At 38.9% G+C, this 27686-nt stretch overlaps 1 protein-coding gene across 2 annotated transcripts in view; it reads right to left on the bottom strand.

Moving 5' to 3' along the window:
- Positions 1 to 27686, bottom strand: part of vps50 (VPS50 EARP/GARPII complex subunit) — a 99258-nt gene that overhangs the window by 40452 nt on the left and 31120 nt on the right. For both annotated transcript variants that reach the window (XM_063899544.1, XM_063899546.1), the window contains exons 10-15: positions 25276 to 25318; positions 23477 to 23575; positions 19111 to 19251; positions 10495 to 10627; positions 1689 to 1789; positions 1259 to 1353 (exon numbers count right to left, since the gene is read on the bottom strand). In XM_063899544.1, the coding sequence (XP_063755614.1) occupies positions 1259 to 1353; positions 1689 to 1789; positions 10495 to 10627; positions 19111 to 19251; positions 23477 to 23575; positions 25276 to 25318 (612 nt within the window). The remainder of the gene's footprint in view (positions 1 to 1258; positions 1354 to 1688; positions 1790 to 10494; positions 10628 to 19110; positions 19252 to 23476; positions 23576 to 25275; positions 25319 to 27686) is intronic.

The raw sequence follows: 27686 nt of genomic DNA, 5'->3' as shown, positions 1-27686 counted from the left end.
TTCAGCGACTGCAATTTTGAAAAGAAAGAGATACAAAAGTCATAGAGGTTTGCTTGAATAAACTTGTAAATCATTGGAATATTTCCACAAAAGTCTGCCTATAAAATACTTTCATATTTAGCCTGCTTGGTCCAGAATAAAATTTGAAAATCAAAAGGGGAAAATAGATTATTTTCAAGCTTATATCATCATGCGAAACGTATCAGGATTTTTGCAGATAAAGTCTTGATGTTGAGGTTTTATTGCAAACTGTATTTATATTTGAATCTATACCTATATTGTTTAGATCGTTCTTAAAATGTATGTTTTTTCTGCTGTCAAAAATATAAAAAGCTGTATTCTAAATGCTCTTAAAATGCCCTTTGCACTCAAAGCCTCTGGAGAAAATCTGCCATGTATGTTTGATGGACAGCTGAGCCAGCAGGGTCACAGAGACACGATGTAAACAGACTCGCTCTGCTAACCGGTTAAGGGACAGACAATGTGCTGTATGCAGTGGTATTGAGGAAAGAAAAAAAGGACCACACAAGATTTCATCTAAAATAAGCGATCTGAAATAACCGATTTTGATATTTGTAGTCCAACAGCTGTTTTAGATGATCTATCTACAGTCTGTACACAGACATCAACTGGAAGACAAACAGTGACTTTGATCAACAGCACTAAATGTACAGTTCTCACATAACCACACATTTTCCAAAAAGTTTAAAACGAAGTAACAAATAAATGTCCATAATGTAAGGTCTACTGGAATATTATGGTTTCTTCTTACAAAACATCTATCTTTATTCCACCCACAAACTTGTTCCAGTCAATGCGCAGGTTCACTCCCACATACAGTTATAATGAGCTGAGCAGCACACAGGTTGACCACAAATCAAGAAATGAGATGAATGTGTGCATACTTCTTATCAGTGTCCATAAATGCAAAAATAACTGGAGTATCACCACTTTATAATCAGAGCTAACAAAATCAAAGTGTGGCGATTTAATAGGGTTGGACAACCTGGCATTATAATTTCAGTTTTGCTGTGCTTGTAAACAAACAATGATAATTATCTAATTGGACAAAGGAACATGTTGTGTTTGTGCGTAATTAAGTTTGGATAAGGAGAAAAGAACGACTGCATGTCACAGTATAAAAACCTGTAATAATAATTTAATAAGACATGACTCTCAAAGGGACAGTGATTGCAAGATAATGATGGGCAATTAGTGGAAACAAGGATGAGCTGACTGTTCTGTTCCTGCGGCGTACCTGCTGATGACATCAAGTACCACGATGAAATCATCGTATTTAAAGTTAGACATGTCCGTCCCCAAGATGTAGGCCTTCACTTTCAACTGGACGTCCTGGGGAGAAACATGACAGGGAGAAAGTGATTAGTGAACATGTGAATGAGCAACTCTTTAATCAGAAATCTTGGGGAAAAGGAGAAGGAAGACGAGACATATGCTACGACCAGAATAGTACAGGATAGATTTACTTTATTGCCCAATCAAGGCGGGGAATTATCTTTGGCTTGACCATAAAAAACATGTACACAATTAAGAAGAAACATCGCATAATACAGAACAAATACTCCCAAAAGTCATTTCAATCATCTCTATGGACGGAAGACTACGCGTGCAAAAACAGAGATATTATAGAGAGATTATATAAAATAGAATTCACTATTTCTTCCAACCTGCCAGATCCGTGTCAGTCCATGCTCCAGCTTCTTCTTCACATAGCTGCGGTCCACTACCGACTCATCAGACTCTGCTGCTGCTGCTGCTGCTGCGTCACCTAGGGGTGTTCAGAAAAAGCACACAGATGGATTTAATAACGACACAGATACATTTACCTTTCCCCCTTTTCCATTTTATGTATCTATTGCTTGACTTGTCCTTTCAGCGTGACTCAACGGATTCACTTTACCTTTTTTTAATAGACATGCACAATGGTGTGTGAACAGCGTGAACGAGAAGTCCTACAAGAATACTAAAATATAATGTTATGGTTAATGAAAAAGCAAAAATCCATTACAATGTTAAAGCGATCCATCGGGTGCGTTCCAATATGATCAGGGGAATGTGGTGTCGTTGATCTGCAGATCTGTGTGGGATTTGTTCCTTCATTGTCAGTATGACAATGTAGACAGACTTCATTTTAGACTCCTCGTAAAGTGTTTGTCAGTTTGCATTTCATATCATTTGACAGCGTAAGTCACAGAGTCCCTCAAGAGAGTGAAGACTGACAGCAACTGGGAACGCGTGACAATACACTGTGACATTTTTTATGTGCTAAGGACCTGGTCACTGTCAGACCAGAAAACAAATCAACCTCTCCAATGAACATGGTTCCTCCTCTATCAGGTCTCTGTGTTCTCTAGTGTTTTCTCTTCTCACCGATCTTTGAATATCAAGTGTAGCAGACACTGAAGATGCTGCAATGTCACGGCAGCCGCTATACTTTCCTCCATCTGAAAACAGCTTCAACCAACCTCGAGCTGCTGGCTTATCATCTCTGGGTAAACCATCAGTAGTGAAACTGCAAGTCAACAAGCAGGGGGGCTGCCAGTCCCACCTCCCCTTTACAGTAAATTCCTTTAATGTGTCGGAAAGATGGAGAGATTTATCTCCGTTGCCGATCATCGGACTGGTCAAGGATAGTGTTTGCTTTCAGGGTTTGTGTTGCCCTTTCTTATGGCCAGGGTCAGCTATATAGCTCCGCTCTTCTTATGGATTAAGTGCCACATACAGCCCTGGAGAAAATGAAGAGACCACTGCAGCCTTATCATTTGCTCTTGTTTTATTATTTATAGGTATGTCTTTGAGTTAAATGATTCATTTTATTTGTTTATTGTATTCTATAAACTACTGACATTATTTCTCTGTGTTGGAATTCATCAGAGACTGGAATGGCTGCCATATGTAGAGATAAAGATTTAAGAAAAATGTGGAGAGGTCTCTTAGTTTTTTCCAGAGCTGTATGCACTTTAAAAGGGAATATGTTTGTGCACATGGAACCTCAATAATGTCACTTTCTGTAAGAGGGTAGGCACCCCCGCCCACTGCAGCATCCAGACACTGAATGGTTCATATATAAAACCCCAAATTAGTCCAAATACATAATCACAACCGTGTCTAAGCAGGAGGAAAACAAATAACTCTTAAGTAGAAGGATCAAATTCAGCTGCAGCGTCTGGTTTTAGAGTTCATTTTTACTTCTGTTTAAAATAATTTTCTTCAAGTATTAAAACAGAGTGTATATTTAGAGGCAACCAAAACCGAAAAGTGGTGAATCCATCTCTGTGTGTGTAAATCAGGGACAGGATAACATAACAGGAAAGCATTTCCAAGATTTTAGACTCCAGTTTTCGGTTTAAAAGCACTGAAGAAAAAATAAATGTGTCACTGAGTAAACACGAGTGGATCTTGATGTGTTTGACATCACACACTGACCTTCAGTAACTATTGAACCAGATGATGTTAGAGACTTTAGTCAGAGTAAACAGGGGAGACAGGCGTATATCACGGGGTAATGTTATTCTTATCCCGAAGCAGTACGATGGTTGAAAGACCCAAAGCCTTAAACATACAAACACATCATTTAACTCAGTTTGACTCCAAGCTGTAGAAAAAACCGAGCCACTGAACCTGCTGGGCGAGGTGTTTGTCTTCTGAGCAACTCGATAAATATGTCTTACCATTTTGCCTGTTTTTATAAAGAACAGACTATACACTTAATTCACACTTTTCAGAATAAAAATGGCAGTCAAAAGCGATGTTGCATATGAAAGAAATCCTCTTTTGACCTGAGAAACAGATACAGTGAGGGTGTTCTCAGAACAAGCTGCACATTCATTACCAGAACGAACATAAATTGTGTTACACCCACACAGTGTATATCTTATCAAATAAATGTAATGAAAGCAAGAGAATGGGCATGATGAGTAATATAGAGCCTGTACAACCAAGACGTAGTGAGTGAGGAGCTATTGTGGGCCCTACAGAAAAAATTAAACACCATCTAAAGGGACCTCAAGAGGTTAAAGACATGAAAAGCAAAAGACACAAGCAGGGATCAGTGAAGATGGATTAATCAAAGCTCCTCAGAAACCTGAGTCTCTGATGGTATCCCACTATGGTGATGGAGAAGAATAGGGGAATTAATCCACCAGCACAAGGTGTTTTAAAATGAACACTTTAGCTGTAAGAAGCAGCGGCTTTTTTCTTAAATATGTGGACGGGTAACCCCTGGACATTACCTTATAACTGACGAAAATCTGCAACCACGATTTTCCGGACATGAAAAAGAGATGGAGCCAATGTCCAGGGGGTTTGTGCATTATCAATTAACATATCTGTTTTAAATCAGATACTTAAAAGGGTTCTCCACCTACTTTCCACATCAAAGTCGGTTTATAGGTCTTAAGGGAGAAGAACTGCATATGTGAAAATGTTGTGTTAAGCCTTTTGTGCCTCAGGTGGAAGCTGATTGAAGTCTGATAGATTGACATTAGTTGATTCATCGTTGGTTTGGGTTTAAAACTCCAAGTTTAAAAATGTAAATTCGAAGTTAGATAGAAGAGGATTTAAAAGACCTCTGAAGGCTGACGCTCATTTCTGCTTGAGCCACCAGTAGCTGCAACACACCTAAATCTTCAACCTAACTAGTTAGCAGCCCAGTTGCATTATGGATAATGTATGCAACAGGCTTTGACATCGAGTCAGACTGTGTGTATTAAAAAGGCAGATGTTTCTAGAACTACTCGGCCTCTGATGAATATAAATAATATGTTTTATTGTTTAATTACCCTCCATTGTGGGTCTGACAATATAATAAGACTGGAATGATAAATTGACCCTTAGTTTATCAATCAGATTATCCATTTACATCCCTCGTCACCGATTTTCTCTCTTCTAAAATAACTCTGTCCAATGCACTAAAGTTCACCTCACCACATTTTCTGATCTTTTTTTATCAGTCCGTATGCAGACCACCGCTTCTCCCAGAGGTGTTCGTGTTAATCGGACTCTGAGGCATACAATTAGCAGCAGAGGGGATTTGCCCAGGCTTATTATAGATTCTGACAGTAGGCTCAATTCACCGAAGAGCAGAAGAATCCTCAAAAGGACTTCATGTCAAGTTTTATTTGTTACAATTGATTAGATCTAGGGGCTTCCCTTAAACATCATCAATTGGTCTTTGCCTTTAAATGCCCACATGAATGATTTTCCATTGTAACAAAAAGTAGAGCCAGACATTAAGCTCAAACAACATATCTTATTTACAAGATTTAATCATTTAAAGGTGCCATAGAATGCATCTGGTATTTTAAATTGTTCTCTGATTCTACAAAGAAGGTATATAACTTTGGTTGATCCAAAAAATGTCCAGATGCAGTTTTACATGCCCATTTACAACCCTATGATTTGGTCCTAGAATGAAACAAGCTGAATTACCTTATTTTGGGGCTCATTTAAATAATTATGTCGAGCTCTGATCTGATTGGCTGGTTTACAAGGAGCAATCCCTGGCTGCCTCAGAGCCCACAGAAGTAAGTGAAGTTCGCAAAACTGTGAGAGATGAACCATGGAGGCTATTGGCATCCAACCACATGTTTGAGCCTTTATCGGAGGAGGAAACGTCGGAGATTGGAGAGCAACGTTACGGAGTGGTAAGTGTTAGCGTTAGTGTTTCCAGCAGCTGGTGTATGCAAATGTTGGGGCTGGACTACCGTGTGTGACGTCACACACAGGGACTGTTGTAATTCGCCAGTTTTACCGCTGTGATATGCGTATTCATGATTTGCACGTGAAGGAGGAAACAATAGTGTTTGAGGTTCACGGTATGTCAGTTCAATGTTCACTGTACTCATGCAACCTCACTGAATTTTTCTCTAGAAATCTATGAAAGGAATCTTGAAAGATGTTTGTTTTAGTGTCGGACAGTTTAGAAAGTTATACGAAATATTTCATAATGACCTGGTTAATGCACCAAAACAGGTTTCAACAGCACTTCTTCACATACTAACTTGACAAGTATGTCTTATCCTTCAGAAAAGCCAAAGGAAAAAAAAAGCTTCTCCTTTTTTGAACACCACACCAGCAAGATTATTTGGTAGATGAAGAGGTAGCACTTTCACAACAGTACATTGAATTTCAATTCTGTCCGGCAAGAACACCCGTCAACCTGGCTCTATCATGGATGTTTATCTTCTCCTCCCACAGGCTGATTGCAATCTTCCCACTCTGAAACAGAAGTGACACCTCATGCTTTTCCATGGTATTTGGATTTATTTGAAATATACGGTGTTCCTATCCATTTCAGATTCCCATCTTCACTAGGAGTGTGTGCTCATGCTGCATTTTAAAATTCATTCAACCCTTTTTCGTCCTTGCCTTTAACTCCACACCCAACTCTATCATGTTTGAGTAATACTAGTCGTGATATCTGATAATAAAGTTGAGGCAAGGTAAAAATCAGTCATGCTTGGGAATTTCAAAGGATGTCCTTAACTGGGAAGGTTTCAAACATTGTCCTTCAGACCCCAATAACTTTAGCTGCAATTTGAATTATTAGTTAGGACAGAGCCGGTTTAAACAGTTGCGTCATTTACTTAAAAAACAAAAGAACAGAGAGCTTGCGATAAGGCATGACATAACTAGGTTTCCTTTAATGAGAACAAGGACAGTAGTGGGAGTGAGGGGGTGTGAGGAATAGAGAGCAAAAACACTCACAAGTGAAAACAGACTAACGTAAGACCTGTTGTGAAAGGGAAAAATAACAAAAACTAATCTCAACGTCCAATCTTTTCTTTTATTCTGCCGTTTTAAATTATATGTCAAAAAGCTGTACTCAAAACTTCTAATTGAAATTTAAAAAAAGAGTATTTCATTGCCTATAAAAGCTTGAAATACCAAGCAGCTTATATCAGGTGTTTAAAAGGCAGCAACTCACTTTAATTTTCAAAGCTCCAAACAGTTTGATGATAAGTCTTATATGTAGCACCTGATTGCACTCCACTGATTTTAAACCTTATGATATCTTACAGTGACATTGTGATTACCAAAGCAGTTCAACTCTGTAGAACAAAGTATCAATTCCATCCATTTTTAAACACCATATCCCCATTAATTCCCCATACATGGTTGCATTTAGTGCATTTGGGGCCACTGTTATCTCTGACCCGGTGAGGGTGTAGACAGCCTCACCAAGGCTGTCTACACCCTCGAGTTAAAAAGCCTGATTAAAAGTGCTAATACAGAGCGGCAGGAAAAGTGAACGATGGGGAATGCCACCTTTGGCTAATCAGTAGGCGGTAACCAGTGTTTGACCTTTGGTGTCACTGTGTGTGACGGAGTTCTTTGTGACTCACAGGAGAAACACCCACAGGGGGCTTATCTCCCTGCAGATTTCAAACTATGATTCATCGAACAAGAGCATTTGCATTACTTTGCATAAATCTTGTAAAAATTAAGAAGAGAAAAATCAAAACAAAATTGTCTTTCTGGCAACGGGAAGCTAATCTGATATACCCCGCAGACGCCCCCAAAACAAACAATTATGCAAAATACAGCTGATTTTGACGTGTAAAAAATGCAAAAAGAACAGAAAACATTACACTTACAAATGTTTTGTGTAATATTGGCCTATAGCACCTCACCACATGGTTAATAAACCCAACAGCGTTTGGAGGGATTTTAATCAATCACAACATATACCCTATGCATTTTTTAATACCTTATTAAATGCTGATTTGGTGCAGGTTGAGCCAAATAAATTGTCCTTTATTACATTTCCATGCACAGCTTAGTGTGTTGAAAGGCTTGGTCCCAACGTTGTATGCAACTTCCATCATGAAAGTCCTTTATAGCAGGTGCATGCATTTACAGGGATTGCATATTAATCCAATCACTGTGTACTCGGTTGTAAATATTGAGAAAATAATTTAGTTGACTTGACTCAGAGGATGTATTCATGACCAGTAAAGTAAGATGGAATGGTCCAATACCAACATAGCAATGTATGCTGTTAGAGGTTAGTAAACCGTACATTATTTCACATAGCACGCTCCGTAGTTTACTTTATATTCCAAGATACAACCCCACATTAACGAGGTGTGAAGGCCGACCCTCCCCTGCTGATGAAAACTGATCCTTTTCTTTATCATTGCAAAGCACAGAGCCTCTATATATTCATGTATTAGCCAACATAGACCGTGTCCATGCTCTGTATGGACATGTCACCAACTGGCCATGGATATTTGATTTCACACACTCAAGGGGTCTCACACACATGCTCCCTTGCGCCTCACAGCCGTCAGTGCTGATCATACAGGACAGAGCAGCAAATCTAGTTTGTCAGGTGGGGATGTTAGCCTGACCTTAATACGTTCCTAAAACAACCTTTGCTTTCATCAGGCAAGATTAATTACTGGGACATTATACTGACCAGTTCAATATGTCAAGTGACAACTGGCTAACATTCAATGGGATGCTTTTTTTAACATCTCAATCAGGCAATCAGGGGAGTGTGTGTGGTAGTGATCTTCAGTGGGTCGGACCTCTTGTGTGAGACGGAGGTCACTGTTTCTGGAGGTCATACAAACGAGACAAAGCCTGTACAGTGAATCATTACTCTGATGGACTCTACAAACACATTAGGATAAAAAAAGAGAAAGGTGAAAGCAAGGGAAAAAGGCAGGGTCAGGGACACCTTTACACAGAGGATAGAGGTGACAGCCAATCAAATAGGGAGATGATAGATGGGCTTCATGAAAGGGAATGCGGTGTATGTCCTTTCCCCTGCGAAGAGGAACACATCTAATGAGGAGTCTGAGGACCTCGCATGACACCAACCATCTTTGCGTCCTCATCCATTTGCCTAATAAACTCTGTACAGTCTGGGAAATGGAAATGAGCGTTTTTTCGGTACGCACTGGGAAGGTAGCAGCTAATTTGACAGTTCTTTATTTGTAGCTCCTTGAAAAAGTCCTTGGTCACACAAATGATGAGCTGAAAAGTGTTATAGACCAAATCCAGTCTGGTTTATTCTTACACTTGTAAGAAATTGAACTTTTTGTGGAGCTTAGCGCTAAACCGCAGAGTATGCATTGCCTTGACAACTGAGCTCCTCGAGGGTGATGTTTGCACAACTGGCTGACTGAAGGCAGGAAGGATGGAAGCTGCAACACAAGCAAGACTTTCTTGTTGAACCAAACATAAGCTTTGGGTTTGGACAGATGTGGATTACAGTTTTCTTGCTGAGCTAAATGGGCCATAACTTTGGTACAGCTTTACTGAGTTTCCAGTGGAGGTGTAATTTATATACTTGTAACATCAATAAATGTCCATAAAGAACATGTCAATGGTTTGTTCTTTGTATGTAAGTTGATAAAAACAGGTAGAATTTGGGTTATCTAAATCAGTGGTTCTCAAGTGGTGGGTCGCGGACCCATTTTGATTGGGTTGCTGATATGCAACAAAAGTCAAACTTTTATTTTGAAGGCTGACATTTCTAATGCTGCAAGTGCTGTATCTGTTTGCGGTACCATAATGAACTGGAACAGCTATACATAAATGTCCTGTTTTAATTAACTGGAAACAGATCACAATCAATGTCATCTATGATATATTTCCATTAAAAAGAAAGCATCATCACGCTTCATCACTTGTGCATCCAGGTCACATTAATTCTGTATGTAAATTCAACAATGTCTACTTTAATTTATATTCATGTAATTAGGAAAGACCTTCAAACCAATTCTAATGTGATAATGCAACAACAGACAAATTAACATATAAAGTCTTCAATGTTGCTGCCTTACAACTGTATTCCTATAATACCCATCTCTTTGTATTGCTGACAGAGGAGGTGTTTTGCCAAGGAAAGTGTAATCAAAAGTAATTATTCCACTACTGACACATTCAATGACCTCTACACTGAAGTAGTACTTCATAAATGCTGAAAAATATGTGCCACTTTAAAATCCGCACCGCAACGCTGCATGCTGCACTGAAACCCCAGCACACATCAAGTACTCCCTTTCCCTCTTATACACCGAGATTCAATCATTCCTTTGTTTGGAATATAAAACTGATAAACCTTTTGTATGTTGCCTTGGAAGAGTGGCACTCCTGACCGTGTGCAGGGAAGCTGACCCATTTTCACCAAGTCTTTGTAAAGTGAATCTGTGACTTTTTCAGCTTAGGGCATACGGAGCAGATTTGGTGTTTTATGATTAGTCTAAATAAAAAACCGGAGAAAGAGAATAAGACAGATTTAAAGGGGTTAGAGATTTGTTTTAAAGACGGAGCAGGCGCCAAAAAGTTGCATTTGCAAGACGGAAGGTCAGGAGGTTGTTATTGGATATAAAATGTCTGAATCTGTATGCTTCTACAGGGACCTGTGCACCTGCTGGTTGTATTTTTGGAGGTCAGAACAAGTAGAGTAAAGGAAAAATTACAAAAAGGTCATTGGTTTAATCAGGTATGGCCTCTTACCTGGAGTGAGTGAGGTGTCCTGTTTGTCATGCTCCTCGTGCCACTGCATGGTGCGGTGGTAGCTCACCATCACCTCCCACAATGCCTTGCAGAGATCCGTCAGGCAGGGAATGTAGCTGTCCATGGTGATGTGCTGCCAACAGAGAAGCGATGACAACAAGGTCACTGAAGCTCTTTTCCACATTGCAATAATTCAGTGATTTATTTTTGAATTGCTCCATTTTTGCGCAAAATATAGATTTTTGATTCATCCATAATTAGTTTGTTGTATTTATGAGACACGCAGTGCTGGACTAAAATAAAGATACAGATATAATAAATGACATCTTATTAAAGCCCTGCTTATAGTCTTCATTCAAGGACAGTGTGTATGTATTTTTCCAGTGCATTAGAAAAGCTTTCATCTTACGTTAGAGCTAATTAACGTAAGGACTTGTTGAAATAATGGTGTTATTAAAAGGGTGTCAAATATCTTTGATGTGCACATTAAGTTATGTAATAATAGTGATGATGATGATGATGATGATGATGATGATGATGATAGTAATAATAATAATAATAATAATAATAATAGTGATGATGATGATGATGATGATGATGATGATGATGATGATGATGATGATAGTAATAATAATAATAATAATAATAATAATAGTGATGATGATGATGATGATGATGATGATGATGATAGTAATAATAATAATAATAATAATAATAATAATAGTGATGATGATGATGATGATGGTGATGATAGTAATAATAATAATAATAATAATAGTGATGATGATGATGATGATGATGATGATGATGATAGTATTAATAATAACAGTGATGATGATGATGATGATGATAGTAATAATAATAGTGATGATGATGATGATGATGATGATAGTAATAATAATAGTGATGATGATGATGATGATGATAGTAATAATAATAGTGATGATGATGATAGTAATAATAATAGTGATGATGATGATGATGATGATGATAGTAATAATAATAGTGATGATGATGATGATGATGATAGTAATAATAATAGTGATGATGATGATAGTAATAATAATAGTGATGATGATGATGATGATGATGATGATGATGATGATTACGATGATGATGATGATAATAATAATAATAATAATAATGCATTTTATTTATAGAGTTTTCTGGAAACTCAGAGTAAAAATTCATAAAAACATAAATAAAAAAAACACACTTACAAAACACAACATTAATTAAAGATTGAAAGCATTTCCAAAATGTGAGTGTTGATTTCTGAGTTGAACACGGTGAGATCGGGGCAGTCCCGGATGTGTTCGGGGAGTGAGTTCTAGAGGGAGGGGAGCAGCGACAGAGAAGGTTCTTTCCCCCCCCAGGTTCGGTGCTTGGTCCTATGAGGAAATGACAGGAGGTTGGCGTCTGAGGAGCGGATGCTGCGGGAAGGAGTGTGGCGTTGGAGCAGGTCTGTGAGGTAGGAGGGGGCCTGGTGATGGAGGGCTTTGTGAGTGAGGAGAAGGATTTTGAAATGGATGCGTATCATGAGGACTTGAGTTCAAAATGAACAAGCCTGGATGGTTCTAAAATGGATTTCACAGAGATTACTGTCGTCTATAATAATAATAATGTCTCTGTAGGTGGATAATCAACTTTTGTCTGAGCATCAGAAAGTCATAAATCAGCTGTGATACAATGTCCGTAAGCCCACGGCCGGAAGGGAATAATTGCTTTCATAAAAAGGTAACTTTTTTTAATACTTCACACTAGATTTGTGTTGATCAGTACATGTATTATGCATCATTTTACAAATTAAAGAAATATATATGATATTTCAGCCAGGAACAAACGCAATGCAAACCTATGGAATAAACCACAACTGCTTTTTTGTAAAATATGTCAGTAGTGCTGAATCAGAACCAAGACAGCTTAACGTATGCCAGAAAGCACACAAAGTCTAACGCACACTGCTGTTTTTCCTGCACACAGACAACAGATGGACATGTCTGATTTTCAGCTCCCAGGAAGACAGACAGTCTGGAAAATGTGAATGTTAAATATAAATTTGGCCGACCAGAGAAAAGTGCAGCTGGCACAATAGTAGCCACTGACACAGTTCAAGGCTCTAACCGAATAACTCGCCAGCAGAGTTCTGTCAACATGTCCTCAGACAAATTAATCACTGTCAGATGAAACGGAGCTGTGGACAGCAGCCGCTCTTCAGTTTGTTTGCTACACCACCATAATGAATAAGCGCTTGCAGCCTTCACAAAAGCATCGGAAAGATAAACAACACAAGCCTCACCCACATACAGTATGATTGCTAAAAGGGAAAAGAGCACTTTGCAATAAACGCCCAACTGTGCACAATGAGTAAAGCGTTTTCTGATGCCCTGACATGAGACCCTGAGGGACAAAGCACAACTTGCCAGATATCTTTCATCAGGACAGTTCTTAGGGAGACATGCGAGTTACATTCACCACTGCTGTCAGTTGTTGGTAAGAATTTCTCGGTAAGGAAACTATCCTGAACGCTAAAGTTGAACAGGTTATCAAACATTTATGCACTTCAATTTAAAAGTGAAAGAGGTAAATAGTCAACATAAAGAAGTGAGTAAGATATTATATTGCAATAAAACTGAACATGGAGGAAAGGTGATGCTTCAATGCACACTTCACTGTTGAATACATATCCGACCTCCAATGATAATACTCAGTTTTGCTCCTTCAAAGTATAACACATCCTCATTTCAATGTGTACCTTTGCACTCAAACTTGTTTAATACCTTTGCTGCAGCGAACATTAATCACGGTTTACTTGTTTTTGTAAACACAACAGTGGCAACTCATCTCCAAATGAAGGTTATAAGGTCAAACCTCTCGACCTCTGAGAGCACAGCAAATGCGCACATTAGTGAAGAGGACATTTAAAGCATCACACAAAATGTGGATTTTTTTTGTGAAACAAAAGCCTTTTTGCAGTAGCAACTGAAAGGATATGTCGTCCTGTGTGTACAAAGAGGAGCAGATTCCAATATAACACACAAACACCGGCTGTCTTTTATTATGTTTATGAGCTGTGAAGACTGTGCGCTACCTGATATTGGTAGGCAGAATCAATGCTGCCATGAACACTACAACTGAAAACCCGGGAACAAAGTATTGTAATCTTTATCTCTGTGGGTTCAGCATAGAGGTGGAGAATTTACTGCTCCCAACAGTTGCTTTATACCTTTTTTTTAGGTTTACATTGATATACAATATTACACAACATTTCAAAGCAAAATAAGAAATAAAATTAAAATCTGCTTCAAAAAAGTCAACGCTGAATAATCAAACCTACAGTAAACAACTTTAATATGAATATTATTTGGTCTAAAATGTAACATTCTGGATATAAAATGTTTGCATGTTCAGTATCAAATAATAATAGTAATAAAAAAACAGCTTTTTATAATAAAATCTATTAGGATTACATATTTTCTACGGTGGATACTATCCTAGAGTTATAATATTCATGTACAGTCAACCTGAAATGAACGAGTAGAGATAATCCCATCTTGAGTTACAAACGGTCTCAACCTACAGGGTAAGCTAATGAACGGGTTGGGAAAAAAACAAGGCTATCATTTAATATCCAATGTTCTCTACCAAATCAACCATATCAAGGCAACATGTTGCCAGGCAACAGAATCAAGGGGAGACGAAGTGAGGGTAAGGGATGAAAGTAATGTATGTGTGTGTAACAGACATAAGAGTGCTTGCCTGTATCACCAGCAATTTGGCAGGAAAACGTGTAATTAAAAAACTGTGACGAGAGCTCAGAGGCTGGGGATCAGACAGTCCTTCTGTAGAAAGTGACCCATCACTAGGCACCAAACATACTGTACGTCGAGATGTGTCAGAGAGGTTCTGAAATGACAAAGCCTTCCGTGCTTCTTTTTTTTTTCAATCATCAGAACCATGTTGCAGTAGAAAACTGGTTTGCTGTTCTGCTTGAGCTGGCGATTTTACATTTTATTTTTATTTTTTACTTAGTTTTGATTTCAGTTCCAGCAGCTTATACAAACACATTCACACTTTTGCATATTGTCAACTGTATCAGCATATTTTATACAAGTAGAGAAAGATTAAAGGAATTGAAGAGAAGAAGAGTAAATACATTAAAAATAAATCTAAATATATTAAGAAATAAAATTAAATAAATGAAATATATATATAAATATATAAATAAGGAAATAAAGGAATAAAAATAAAACGTGCAAAAGGGGGTGGACGGAAGACTTGTGTGTTAATGTGTGTACTCATTTGCCACTACAGACATTGTGGGTTGGGAGGGCATAGATAGAGCTGACGATGTTTAAAAGTTAAACGGCCGTTTACACTGTGAAATGATTAGATAATTAAAATGAAAAGCTATGGTTTCTTTTTATATTCATCACTTTTTGATTTTTCAATTACCTTATCCAGACTGGGGTTTGAGATTGATATTTCACACAGGGTAATGTTCTGATCATTTGGCCCCTGTTACAAGTTGTAAGTTGATGTGCTCCATCACCAAAACGTGCCACGGACAACGACAAGGTTCATTACACATGTGAACTCTGTCTGGGAGGGGCCTTTTTGCTGCTATTCACAACACGCAATTTCTCCAGAGACACACAACAAAGATCCAGTCTACTCCTCTGACTGAAGAACTCCTTCGTGCAGGGTTTTTGAGCAAGTTTCTCTCAGTGATTGTGATGTTGTGTTAAATGTTTCTTTTTTCCATGTGTTGTGTCTTGATATTTGTCCATGTTTGATGTTACAAATGGAGCTGCTGTGACGCAATTCAAATTTCCGACTTGATCTGACCATTAAAGTATTACCGTATCGTACTAAACAGAAACACACTTCATAAATGTGGCACTTCATATGTGATAACAACAAACAACATGAGATCATTTTCCTTCCATAACAGCTGAAATTAATCTATTCACAAAGTTTGTTGGCTAATGAGTTTGAATCAGTTATGAAGCTATCAGCTCATAGGGTCAGGGAATGCTTATTGCTTAACATTAAAAAGCAACAGTGTCTGAATCTACTCCACGGACTGCAGAAATGGTCCACCCATCAGACATATAACTGCCCTGAAGGTCAGTCTATATATTGGGAATAATGGGACACTGCGCATTAGAAAATGGAATGGATCACTTTGGGTTATCAAGCCATTATGATGGGGGATAATGGCCTTGTATAACACATGTAAAAAAAAAAATACTATAAGGCTGAAGCACCATTAGCAGCTACGAGAGGCCTCTATTTACTATTACTACTGTTTACTACTACTGCTACTGTTTACTACTACTACTACTACTGTTTACAACTACTACTACTGCTACTACTACTACTACCACTGCTACTATTACTACTGTTTACTACCCTCTACTGTTTACTACTACTGCTACTGTTTACTACTACTGCTACTACTGTTAACAACTACTACTACTGCTAATACTACTACTGCTACTGCTACTATTACTACTGTTTACTACTACTGCTACTGTTTACTACTACTACTACTACTGTTTACTACTACTACTGCTACTATTACTACTACAACTGTTTACTACTACTACTGCTACTATTACTACTACTACTGTTTACTACTACTACTGTTTACTACTACTACTACTGTTTACTACTACTACTGCTACTATTACTACTACTACTGTTTACTACTACTACTGCTACTATTACTACTACTACTGTTTACTACTACTACTGTTTACTACTACTACTACTGTTTACTACTACTACTGCTACTATTACTACTACTACTGTTTACTACTACTACTGTTTACTACTACTACTACTGTTACTTACTATTACTACTACTTACTGCTACTGCTTACTTTCTACTACATGCTACTACTGCTACTGTACTACTACTACTGCTACTAATACTACAACTGCTGCTTACTACAGTTTACTACTACTACCTGCTACAATACTACTACTACTGTACTATACTAGTTTACTACTTACTATGCTACTACTGTTTACTACTACTACTGCTACTACTACTACTGTTTACTACTACTACTATACTACTACTGCCTACTGCTACTTACTACTACTACTACTGCTACTGCTACTATCTACTGCTACTGTTTACTACTACTACTGCTACTACTACCTACTACAGCTACTGCTACTGTTTACTACTACTACTACTACTACTACTGCTTATACTACTGCTACTACTGCATATTAATACTACTAACTACTGCTTTACTACTGCTAACTGCCTACTACTACTACTACTACTACTGTTTACTACTACTACTGCTACCAGCTACTACTACTACTACTACTACTACTATTACTACTACTGTTTACTACTACTACTGCTACTATTACTACTACTACTACTACTGCTACTATTACTGCTACTACTGTTTACTACTACTACTGTTTACTACCATACTACTATGGTAAATACATAATCAAAGTGCAGTACAGTATACGGTTCAGCTTTAACAGCCGTCTGCTCTTCTATTCCATCTATTTCCACCAGGAGAAAAGTCAGGCAGACAAGGGGATTGATAAGGAATGAGGCTGGCCAATAATGATGAGATGTTGATGTAAAATTAATAGGACCTTTTTAAAATCTTCACTGACCTTTCCGGGTGTTCCCATGCCCCTTGAATTTTAAGTTGCACAACTAAGAGGTAAGTTCAGAAGGTCTAATGTGGCTTTTACATTTTGTAAAACTTCGTTTATCAGGGGAAGAGCAGCGGGACGGAATTTGATCTTTTTCCACAAACACCAAGTTTTGTGTTGATACTGAACATCAACACATTCTCTGCTGAATAGCTCCACCGGTGAAGGTGAGGGCCAAACGCCTTGCTCAAGAGCAAACAAATAGTGTTTGTTTAAAGAGTGAAAAAATGTGCTTTGCTGATTTCCCCCCAACCACATTCTGTATTGATTTAATAGACAACATGTCACAGGTATTTCTTTTTGTCACAGACACCTTGAAAACGACTCAATGATTGCTGAAAAGTCCCAAACAATTGCAGAGAGGGGAACCTGAAGGGCATATCAAAATTGTTAGAAATCTCTTCAAAAGAAATCTCAGTCCCATTTGTTTGCACTAAATTAGCGACACTTAATACACATGAGTACTTCAGTTAGTTCTCTATTCGACATTGTAAAGGCAGGTACAAAAGTGCCTTCACTAAAATGATCTACAGAGAGGTATAAAAGTAATAAAAAAAACACTCTCTTCCCAGAAAAGTAACTACAGACAGGCTGTAAATGCTGCCTGACAGAGAAATGAACTGCATGTGTGCTTGTTCACATACCTCTACATTGGAGTGCGTGCCAATGTGTAGATGTGCTGTACAATCAATCATGATCACACAACCGAGAGTGTAATGACACATCCCATCAATCGTAAGAAGTTGGTGAGAGTGTTTGTACAGTCTTTTGTGTATGTGTGTGAGTATTCGTGGTGTGAGTATGATCATCCAGGCAACACGGCGTGCTGACAGGGTATCCATCAAACACACAACCTCAGGATGCTTCTGTAACTACTGTACAGTTGCATTCACGGACTATTTCCAGTTATACTTATGACATCTAAATCAACAAGCAAATTCATATTTTTTGGAAATCCCAGCGAAGATTTGTTTAACTCTCTGGAACCTAAAAAAGCCTCGAATTTGAAGCCTGAAACCTTGAATTTTTGCTCCTTCTGCACCACATACAAACTGAGGTAGGAACACAAGTAAAACAAACAGACAATGGGAAGTGAAGAGGGGGAGAGGAAGCATAAAAATAAGAGGTAAAGGGCAGGGGTTTGTTGTAGACACATGAGCAAAGCTGCTGATGCTGGCGAAGTTGTGCAGTGAAACAGCAAGGGCACACGTGGAGGGTCACGGAGGAAAAACACTATGACAGCTGACATATCGGGAGAGACTTTAGAGAAACAAATTGTACCCTCCACTCAGGCAGGGTTAACCTATACCTCCACCGTCACACTGTAAGTCAGACAATAAAACCAGTCCCAGGGGGAAGAAAAAGTCACTCCCAGCGAGTTAATGATGACTTGACCGAGTTGCGGCTTGCTGGCCATGCAAATTAATTTGGATTGGGAGGGGAAGAGAAGAGGGAAGGGGGAACTGATGCGAAGGGAGACTCCAATCTGAAAGTGCTGCTGCTGCAATGCATTGGTTCTGTATTGTGAGCAAGATTAATTGTCTCATATTGAAGGTCTACAATATACTTTTCTTTCGCTTCTCCCAATCACTTTCTCTTCTACTCCCTCATTTCACTCTATTATGGAGAATCTGTAGACTCACTTGTCATGAAATCAGAAATTTTTCGCTTGGCTTCAAGGGAATAAAAAAGCTGAGTGGTTGAATGTGTCATCACAGCACTCTGAAGGTGGTGTTTTCTGTTCTGTATTAACTTTTCTCCTAACTAAGTGAAGAAAGGGGTTAGTTTTCACTTTGGAACCAAACCTTTTCTGGCCAAAAAGCTGCCAGCGGAATAAGACAGAATGGGAGAAGAGTGGTGGAATAAATTGACCACCCACACACACCAACACACACATACATATACATATCTCCTTACCGTGCAAAGGTCTTTGTACTGCATCTTCTGGAACTTGGTATCAGCGTTGCCGGCACACAGTTCCACGTATCCCAGCACCACCTGGAACACTGTGTTGTGGATGGCCTGGGTGAAGTGCATGTGCAGCTGGTCCATAGCAGTCTGCAGAGAGAGCCAAACACACTGTTAGGAAAACTACTCTGTTGAGATGTCAGTGTGGGTCTCTGAAAAGGCACACAGCAGGGAGATTGCACATCAAGCTTCTTGGAGACTGTATACTTTATATTTTGAATTATTTGCGGACATTATGTCAGCTACACAATGTGGCATGAGGGAAAATGGGCATAACCGACTCCTGGGAACTGCAATGTTCAAGTCCAGGAGAAAATAGGCAATTTAGCCGCCAGTATTTCTATGATTCAAATCTCTGCAGTGGAAAGTGTCACTAATGAAGCAATAACAAATACAAATAGAGAAACACAGTGTTAAAAGTATCTTTGTGACACGTGTGGCAGCACAGCTAACTGCCTCCAGCTATGTTCACTTGTGGCACCATTTATCTCCTCCATTACCCTGAGCCATCCCATCATAATGAGTCATAATGAGCAATGAGAACAGAGCGATTAAACAACCCAGTAAAGTTGCAAGCTTTAAAACAGGAATAATGAGTTAAAAGACACTTAAATATCTTGTAGAGCTGAAGGGTTAGGGTAAGGGTACGGGTGAGGGTTAGGTCCAATGTTTTTATAACAAATATTGATTAGGGCAGCTCTAACAAAAATACAAAAACAGCTTTTTAATAGAAAAGTAGGTTTTCCTTATTGCCTCTTGCTTTCCCAAAAACATAACATTTTGCTGCACTGCACTGGGCTCAGCTCAACTCTTTTTAACTTTGTTCTCTTACATTTACTATCGCCCACAGTCTTTCCTACGGTTTCCTCTGGAATTGAGGACACCAGAGTTGTAGTAGACGTGGGAACAGTGATGAGCAAATCCCTGTAGGTAATGTGTGTGTAATTAGATGGTCTTACCACAAGCTCCAAACTGAAAAAAAAGTTGCTCAAATCCATTCTGACTGCTGCTGCCACAGAAGTAATTCAAAAATGTCTTCCCATATTTTCTAAGGCAGTTTTCAACTCCATCCGTCCAAAAAAACACCATTTAAATTCGCTGGCTGTACAAAACATAGCAACTCACATCATAATAATCATTGTTTTTTTAGAGCATAATTATCAATCAACTGAAAAAGCAAACAGACCAATTATTCTGCAGCTACTTATACCAAACAAGCACATGTTTCATTCAGACAAATGGTAGAAAAGCAAACCTGGTGTCAGGCTCATAAGGCTATGAGCCAGGTAATGAGATTGAGAGCCAAGACAGGCTGATGTAGGGAAAATACAAATGGTTTGACGTGTTATGCTTCTGAAGGTCAAGAGTGTCGTCTTGTCTCAGTTCATTTATAAACCCAATTAAAGATTGTCAGATTAATGGGGGTCATTTGTTCATGCGTATGCACAGCATTAAAAACAGACTGCTCAGATTCAGACAAATGTCATAGAGGAAACTGTTTTCTGTAATTATTTATGTATCTCTAATCCGAATGAGAGCAGGTCTTGAGAAAGCTGCAGTTCCTGAGGGCAATCAGCCGGACACAGAGTGCGGATAACACCAAATAAGTAAGCAAAAATTTTAAAAAATGGAAGGAAAGATTAAAATAAAATACGCTTTTAGGGGTAAGAGACAGTCAGGAACTGATCCTTAGTTAGCTTTTGAGTGTGAAACCGCTCATTATCACAGTTATAGAAAAAACACTATCGATTCTCAACAACTATCGATGACGGGGTCTCCAACTCAGGAAGGTTGTTCATGTCAAGTGTCATACAGCCTATTGATTAGTTTGGCAGAACAATGACAGGATAAGTCCTTTATTGCCAGGATGAGAACAAGTCTCTTTTTGGTTGCTCCAGTTATGCTTGGATTAAACGGCACATTTTTCGACTGTAACTCAGCAAAGGGCTGTCAGGCATTGGTAATGCGGAGTGTAATGCGGAAAAGATGAACGGTATTTGTGGGTGAACTTTACTTTATGATGTCTACGTTGGCGATTCAAGATTTTAAAGCTGTAAAGTTAAATGTCAGAACAGAATTTACCCAATGTAACTCAATTTAAGTTAAGTATCTCTGTCCAATTACATCCCTCGAGTACAATCCGTACAACATCCGCTGTAAGTCCTGAGCAATGACCTGTACAGGCTTCAATTACCATCACTTGTAGTCTCAGGGAAAATGTGCGTTGCAGGAGCTGCAATGAGTCATAATGCTTCATGATGAATGGACCTGCATTTGTGGAGTTACTGAGTCCATATAAATCTGGGAGAAATGTGTTATTCTCAGACACGGCAGCCTCATTATCGTTTAAAATTACCATGCTTTTTTGCTTCTCATTTTAGTGGATACTGGTCCACAGTTTTGTAGGAAAGATACAAGTATTGGTTACAAAGATTATGTGAGCACACAGCTTGTTATTTTTGTTTACAACTCAAGGCTTGACTGATTATAGTCATACAAGAGAGCATTGGTACAGGAGGAGGGAGTTGAAGAAAAACAATATTAATTCAGCTAAACAGAAAGCTCAAGATTAGGTGAGAGGAAAAGTAATTTAAAGCAGCAAAGGGAGATCAGAGCCAAGTTAAATTTTGGGGCTGTTGATGGAGTAAAGGGATATTAAAGAGAGGCCCTTGCATTCGAGATCGATGCATTTTAACAACAGATATAAGGGCTAGAATGGGATATAAGAGGAGAGTGAGAAAAGAAAGATTATGCTGTGTTATTTAAGGGCTACAATTATGGTCTAATAGAGTGCCACAGGGATGAGGTATTTTCGTAGGCCGACCCGGAAGTAAGCTGCGCATGGGTTCCCTCGACAAAAAAGCAATGCAATTCCTCCATAGGCTTTTGGAATATTGTAAAAAATAAGATCAGTGGAAAACAAACCTGTCTGATAAATGCACGTTTTGTTCAGCCGGATAATCTCCACATGTCTACCCTACTTTTATCATTTTCACATCATAAATGTAATCGCCAGAAGCAAAATGCTAACGTTATGCTATAAACGAACTACAGAGGAGTACTGCAGGGTCGCAGGACTTCAACGTCACGCCAATGTAAGATGGTTTCAACTGACTTTCGTGCGCTTGCATATTTTAACAAAGCTTTTCTTTTTAGCCACACTGGGTTTAACTAGAATTATTTCAAGCAGAAAAGTGGAAAACAAACTTAGCGGGAGTGTTTACGTGTTCGGCGTAATGACGTACAACGTCCTCGACAACTCCTGTAGTCCTATTCCGCCACTTGTTAACAACCATCGTTTTTCAGACACGTAAATTCTTCAAAAATCTCCAGTGTGTGTCTGTGTGTGTGTGTCTGTGTGTGTGTGTGTGTGTGTGTGTGTGTGTGTGTGTGTGTGTGTGTGTGTGTGTGTGTGTGTGTGTGTGTGTGTGTGTGTGTGTGTGTGTGTGTGATGTATTTAATGTCGTAGAAGAAAATGTGATCGGTCTCTTAAATTTGTGTAAACCACAGACCTCATTTCGAGCTATTTTCCAAAATCCTATGGAGAAATCGCATTGAATCTGAGTTGTAAAAGGCTAACTTACTTCCGGGTTTTAGGATTCGTTCCTGCGGCACTCTATAGTTTTGTTCCCAGGCATTTATACAGAAACGATGGTATTTTGCTTTCTCTTTTCTATGGGTGTCAGTTGATTGACAGTAAGAAAAGAATAACGTTATCACAAAGGATGACATGCATTCTCCGTGGCCTAAAATACAGCCGCGGAAAAATTGAAGAGACCACTTCAGCCTAATCATTTTCTCTTGTTGTATTATGAATAGACATGCCTTTGAGTTAGAGGATTTTTTTATTGTATTCTATAAACTACTGACAATTTTTCTCTGTGTTGAAATCCGACAGAAAAATGTGGAGTGATCTCTTGTTTTTATCCAGAGCTGTTTTCTCAAAAATAAAACTGAATTCAAACACTGGTATAAAATCAGTTTAGTAAGGCAGGAATGGACAATAATGACAAAGAAGAACTTCAATAAACCACATTACCATTCATTGATTGCTGTATTGGTTTGGCCAGTTTGTCTGTGGAAGATTTTATATTATTTTATACTGTTCTAATCTAAATGATGGCAAGAGGTTGTGAGAGTTAAGACAAAAAAACAATGGCTACTGACTGTACATTACCCTATTATATAAACTAAGGATAGGAATATACAAGATATACAACACTCTTATAACCCGCGCTAGAAGATCAAGAGTCACATGTAGATGAGGTCATGTTTACCCATTTCCTGTGACCTTAAAAATGATTCAACCACTGACCTGTGTCTTTCCCAGGAGAGTGTAGGCCAGCTGGACCTTGGTGTAGTGCGCAACATCAAAGTTCTTACAAGTCTTCGACAGGGCGACGTCAAGCTGCTCCTGAAGGCAGAAATATATGGATGACAAAGGAAAAGAAAAAGAGAGGGATTATCAACGTTAAGACCCAGGATTTAGATATTGATGTGCAGATGTATTAGCTACCACACAAGGTCACGGTCAAATGGATGTGTATTTATACTATTTATAAAATGTGTGTGGGTGAAAGTCCTTGACAAAGAGATAAAAAGAGAAGTAAGAAAATAAATCAAGGTTAGCAGAGAGTGAGGATGTACAGGATGTTCATGTGTAACAACCATGACACAATAAGCCAACCTGAAAGAATATAGTGCTGACAGAGGCTGAAAGTGATCAAATGCATTGCATCACTGCCAATGTTCTCACGCCTTAACGTATGTTTGAAGCTGCACTCAAACACTAGGATGAAGGTCGAAGTCTGTGGTGTAAGAATTTGCCAGCAGTGATTAATTGCATAAAAGTAGTCAGTTTATATTCGAGCTGAATTCCTTTTCAAAAACACTTTCAGACAAACCAAATTAGCGAGTGCGGCTGTAAATTGGTCTAATTCAAAGTTGTGGAATTTCTTTATGGTGCTTAATGATCGGTCATAGGAGGATTAATCCCCGAGATGTGAAGTTTAAAAACCTCCGCCTTTGGTTCCTTCTATTGCAGTTTTCTAAAGCATTTTCTTTATGTTTCAAATTCCTTTTATGCAGTAAGAAAATAAGCTGAAAAATGAAATAGTACTAAACACAGTGATTCTGTAGCATTTGGACACACAAGATTTATATAACGTTTTAACTTTATATAATGACCACTGCCCAATATGTCTTACTGTAGAAAACATTACTGATAATATGTTCCCTGAGTTTCTTCTGTGCCTAGTCATGCTGGGAGCGCACTAAGTGCTTTTATTTATAGAAAAGCTGCTTCCCTTGGCTGACTGTCTGGTTGCTTTTCTATAGAAGGCATTGACATTACGAGATTCAAGTGTGTGTGTGTGTGTGTGTGTGTGTGTGTGTGTGTGTGTGTGTGTGTGTGTGTGTGTGTGTGTGTGTGTGTGTGATGTTTCAGACTAACCAAAAACCAACCAGTGACAACTCCATTGAGTAAGGCATACACACAGTCTTTGTTGTATGTGAAGAGTAAACGTATTATTAGATAAATGAGAAATTATCATATTTATTAAAGTGTTTTTGGCTCTTAGCGTTCTTCAGTTGACTCTTGATGTGCGTCTGTGTTTGTCTGTTCTCTGTGCAACTGTTTGCCTTTATGATTTTAGAGGATTTTGCTTTGCTTATTAACAAACTCATGCTGCCAAGTAAACAAACAAGCACCTTGCCGAGTGACTATGCATGTGTGTGCACATGCACGCCTGTTTCTTGTGTACAGACAGAAGTGTAAGTAATTAATCTACTCAAGCGCAGAAGCAGCGGTGTGGAGAAAATTGCTTTGCATACAATTGATCAAACATAAACACCAAGACCCAGCTAGAGATGAAACAGAGATAATTTACTGCGCCTGCTCACTGATAATAACTTTCTGAATGTGTCAATATTTTGCAGGCTCAGAATGAGAAAGGCAAACTATCAAAATGTCAAAATGAAGTATAAATTGCTTCTATCAGATGAGTGCTTCTGGAAAATTACACGGTTAGACCACAATCTTATTCACTGTTCAACCTCTTTAATCATTTTGCTCACAAAAAAAGAAAGTTAGAGATAAACCAGAAAGCCACATACCTCTATTTGTTCGAGAGTGTCTTGTAGTTTGGAATTCAATTCGCTGTAAGGGGGGGAAAGAAGATTGATGATTAGTTCCTCAATTCTGAAGCACAAAATGGTATCAACTAACTTCATCAATTATTATTCATTGTTAAACACTCTTACGGTTTTTGTCAATAAAATAACAAAAGTAATTACATAATGACTTAATTGGAAAATTCTATCCAGAAGTCAGAGAAAACTAAACAAAACGTTATAAATGTCTTTGTTTTTCATTGCCTTTAATTCATCTTCTTTCCGTATGCTTCGATTAATTCGGTACTATTATAGGAACCACAATGTGGCTCCGTTTATATTTCGAATACAAGAGGAACCCTTATCAACAAGCTAAAGCCATGTGTCGCACAATTGTCTGTTGGGAAGACATGTTTTTTTTATGTTTCAATGCTTGTACTTTTAGAATGTTTGTGTCATCTGCTGTCAAATTGTGAGTGAGTGTGTGTGTGTGTGTGTGTGTGTGTGTGTGTGTGTGTGTGTGTGTGTGTGTGTGTGTGTGTGTGTGTGTGTGTGTGTGTCTCTGCATGGACCAGACACGGAAACAAAACGCCCACCCATCCTTGGAGTTTTTTGTTGCTTCCTGGGATTGCTTTTAACTCAAAAGTAGCAAAAGAAATCACAACTATTTTTCCTGTCCCGAGACACCAATTCTATTCCCATGTGACTCCACCTATTCATAATCATCTTCTGTTCCCCTGCCTCTGTCTCTGCTTTGCTTGGGGTCTTTTTCAGGTCAGCCCGCACTTATGTTGTGCCTTGTGAGACCGCAGCTGCCCAAGGGAGAGAGTGTCCTTAATAAATTACTAATTAAGCGTCTTAGCTTCAGTTGGGTATCGAGTTAGGAGAGGGATGAGGCGGGGGAGGAGGAGCTGAGAGGAGACTGCAGGAGTCCTACAAGTTGTTTCAAAACCAACTGAAACAACAACAGTAAACAAATGATCAAACTGGAGACCAACTGAACTCTAGTTGAGGGTGTATAGTTGGCGCGGCTTACCTCCAACACTCCAGCTCGGACCTCATCCATCTTTTAACTGCTTTATTTTGATCGCAAAATTGCAACGCTACCTCAGTGACAAAATCTAGCCACTGATAAGACAGACAGAAAAAGAAACACCTGGAAAGTAACCCAAAACAGCCTAAATGGTACAGTATTAGTCTCAAGAAGCACACACAGACTCACAAGGTTAAAACAATACCAACGTTGCTCTCACCACATCAGGAAACTGATCAAAGAAGCTACTTATTATGAGCGTCTGAACTAAAGTGCCAAGGATGATTGGGAATTTCCTGTGAAACAGTGTGACACAGCAGATGCTAACAGAACGCTACTCACAGCTCTATTGCTATTACAACACTGTAAAAAGATCCAATGGGTTGGGACGCACCACAGCAATGATAACACAAAGACATTCTCAGTTTTAAGCTCAGGAAGGCAAGTTATAGCCCAAAGTATCCTCAAACTGGGAGAGGAAGCCAATATACACACACAAAGTATGGGAACTGGCTCTACTACAGAGGGGTGAACGGATCGATGTCAGGTCCTGGCTACTAACGCAAGAAAGTGTCTGAATGTCCATATGCAAAGCCCAGGAGAGTGCTAAACAAAGGCGTTCAGCATTGGCAGCCACACTAAGGAGATACAGCAGATGAGCAGAGGCCAACAGGAAAAATGCCCTGTTCACCACACAACTTTCTTTAATACTCCCACGCTGGTGGATGGTAAAGGAACAGAAGCTTAACCACAAACTGAACACTGCTGAAAACCCATTTAGGAGGGAAAGACATCATCCCACCACTTCAATGCTCAGGGGCTTAAGAGCACATGAGTGTAAGGCGGAGAACTCTGATTTCCCAGAACAAGCACCAGTGCTCGTCACAGCATGGCAGACATCCGGCAACGGTTGACGGACATCAAGAAAACTGGGCAACAACAGGGCGTTACATACTTAGTGGTTAAAGGAACTCAAATGTGCATTCCAAAATTCAGTAAATAACTAAGCTTCTCTGCTTTCTTGCAAATAGTTAGATGTTAGAGTTGGATTAGCTTAGCTCAGCATAGTGTAAAAACATTTGGGTTAAACAAGCGAGACAGAACATATTTATTGGAGACCTTTTGAGCTCCTGACAGACACATTCTGATACCTTTGGATAGAGCCAGGCTAATCACTCGCCCTCTTCTTCCAGTCTTTTTGCTAAGCTAAGCCAACCATTACCTGGCTTGAGCTCCATATCTAGCACACGGCCATCAAGTGGCATCAATCTCCTAATAAACTCTTGGAAAGAAAGTAAATAAGTGTCTTTCCCAACAATTCCAACGACTTATTCAACACCTTACAGAACTTCAAACAGTTAAGTCTTCACATCATCACATC

The sequence above is a fragment of the Eleginops maclovinus genome, chromosome 13 (genome assembly GCF_036324505.1).
Source record: "Eleginops maclovinus isolate JMC-PN-2008 ecotype Puerto Natales chromosome 13, JC_Emac_rtc_rv5, whole genome shotgun sequence".
Classification (NCBI taxonomy): Eukaryota; Metazoa; Chordata; class Actinopteri; order Perciformes; family Eleginopidae; genus Eleginops; species Eleginops maclovinus.
The sequence above is the reverse complement of the archived record's forward strand: the minus strand, read 5'-3'. Positions and strand labels throughout refer to the sequence as shown.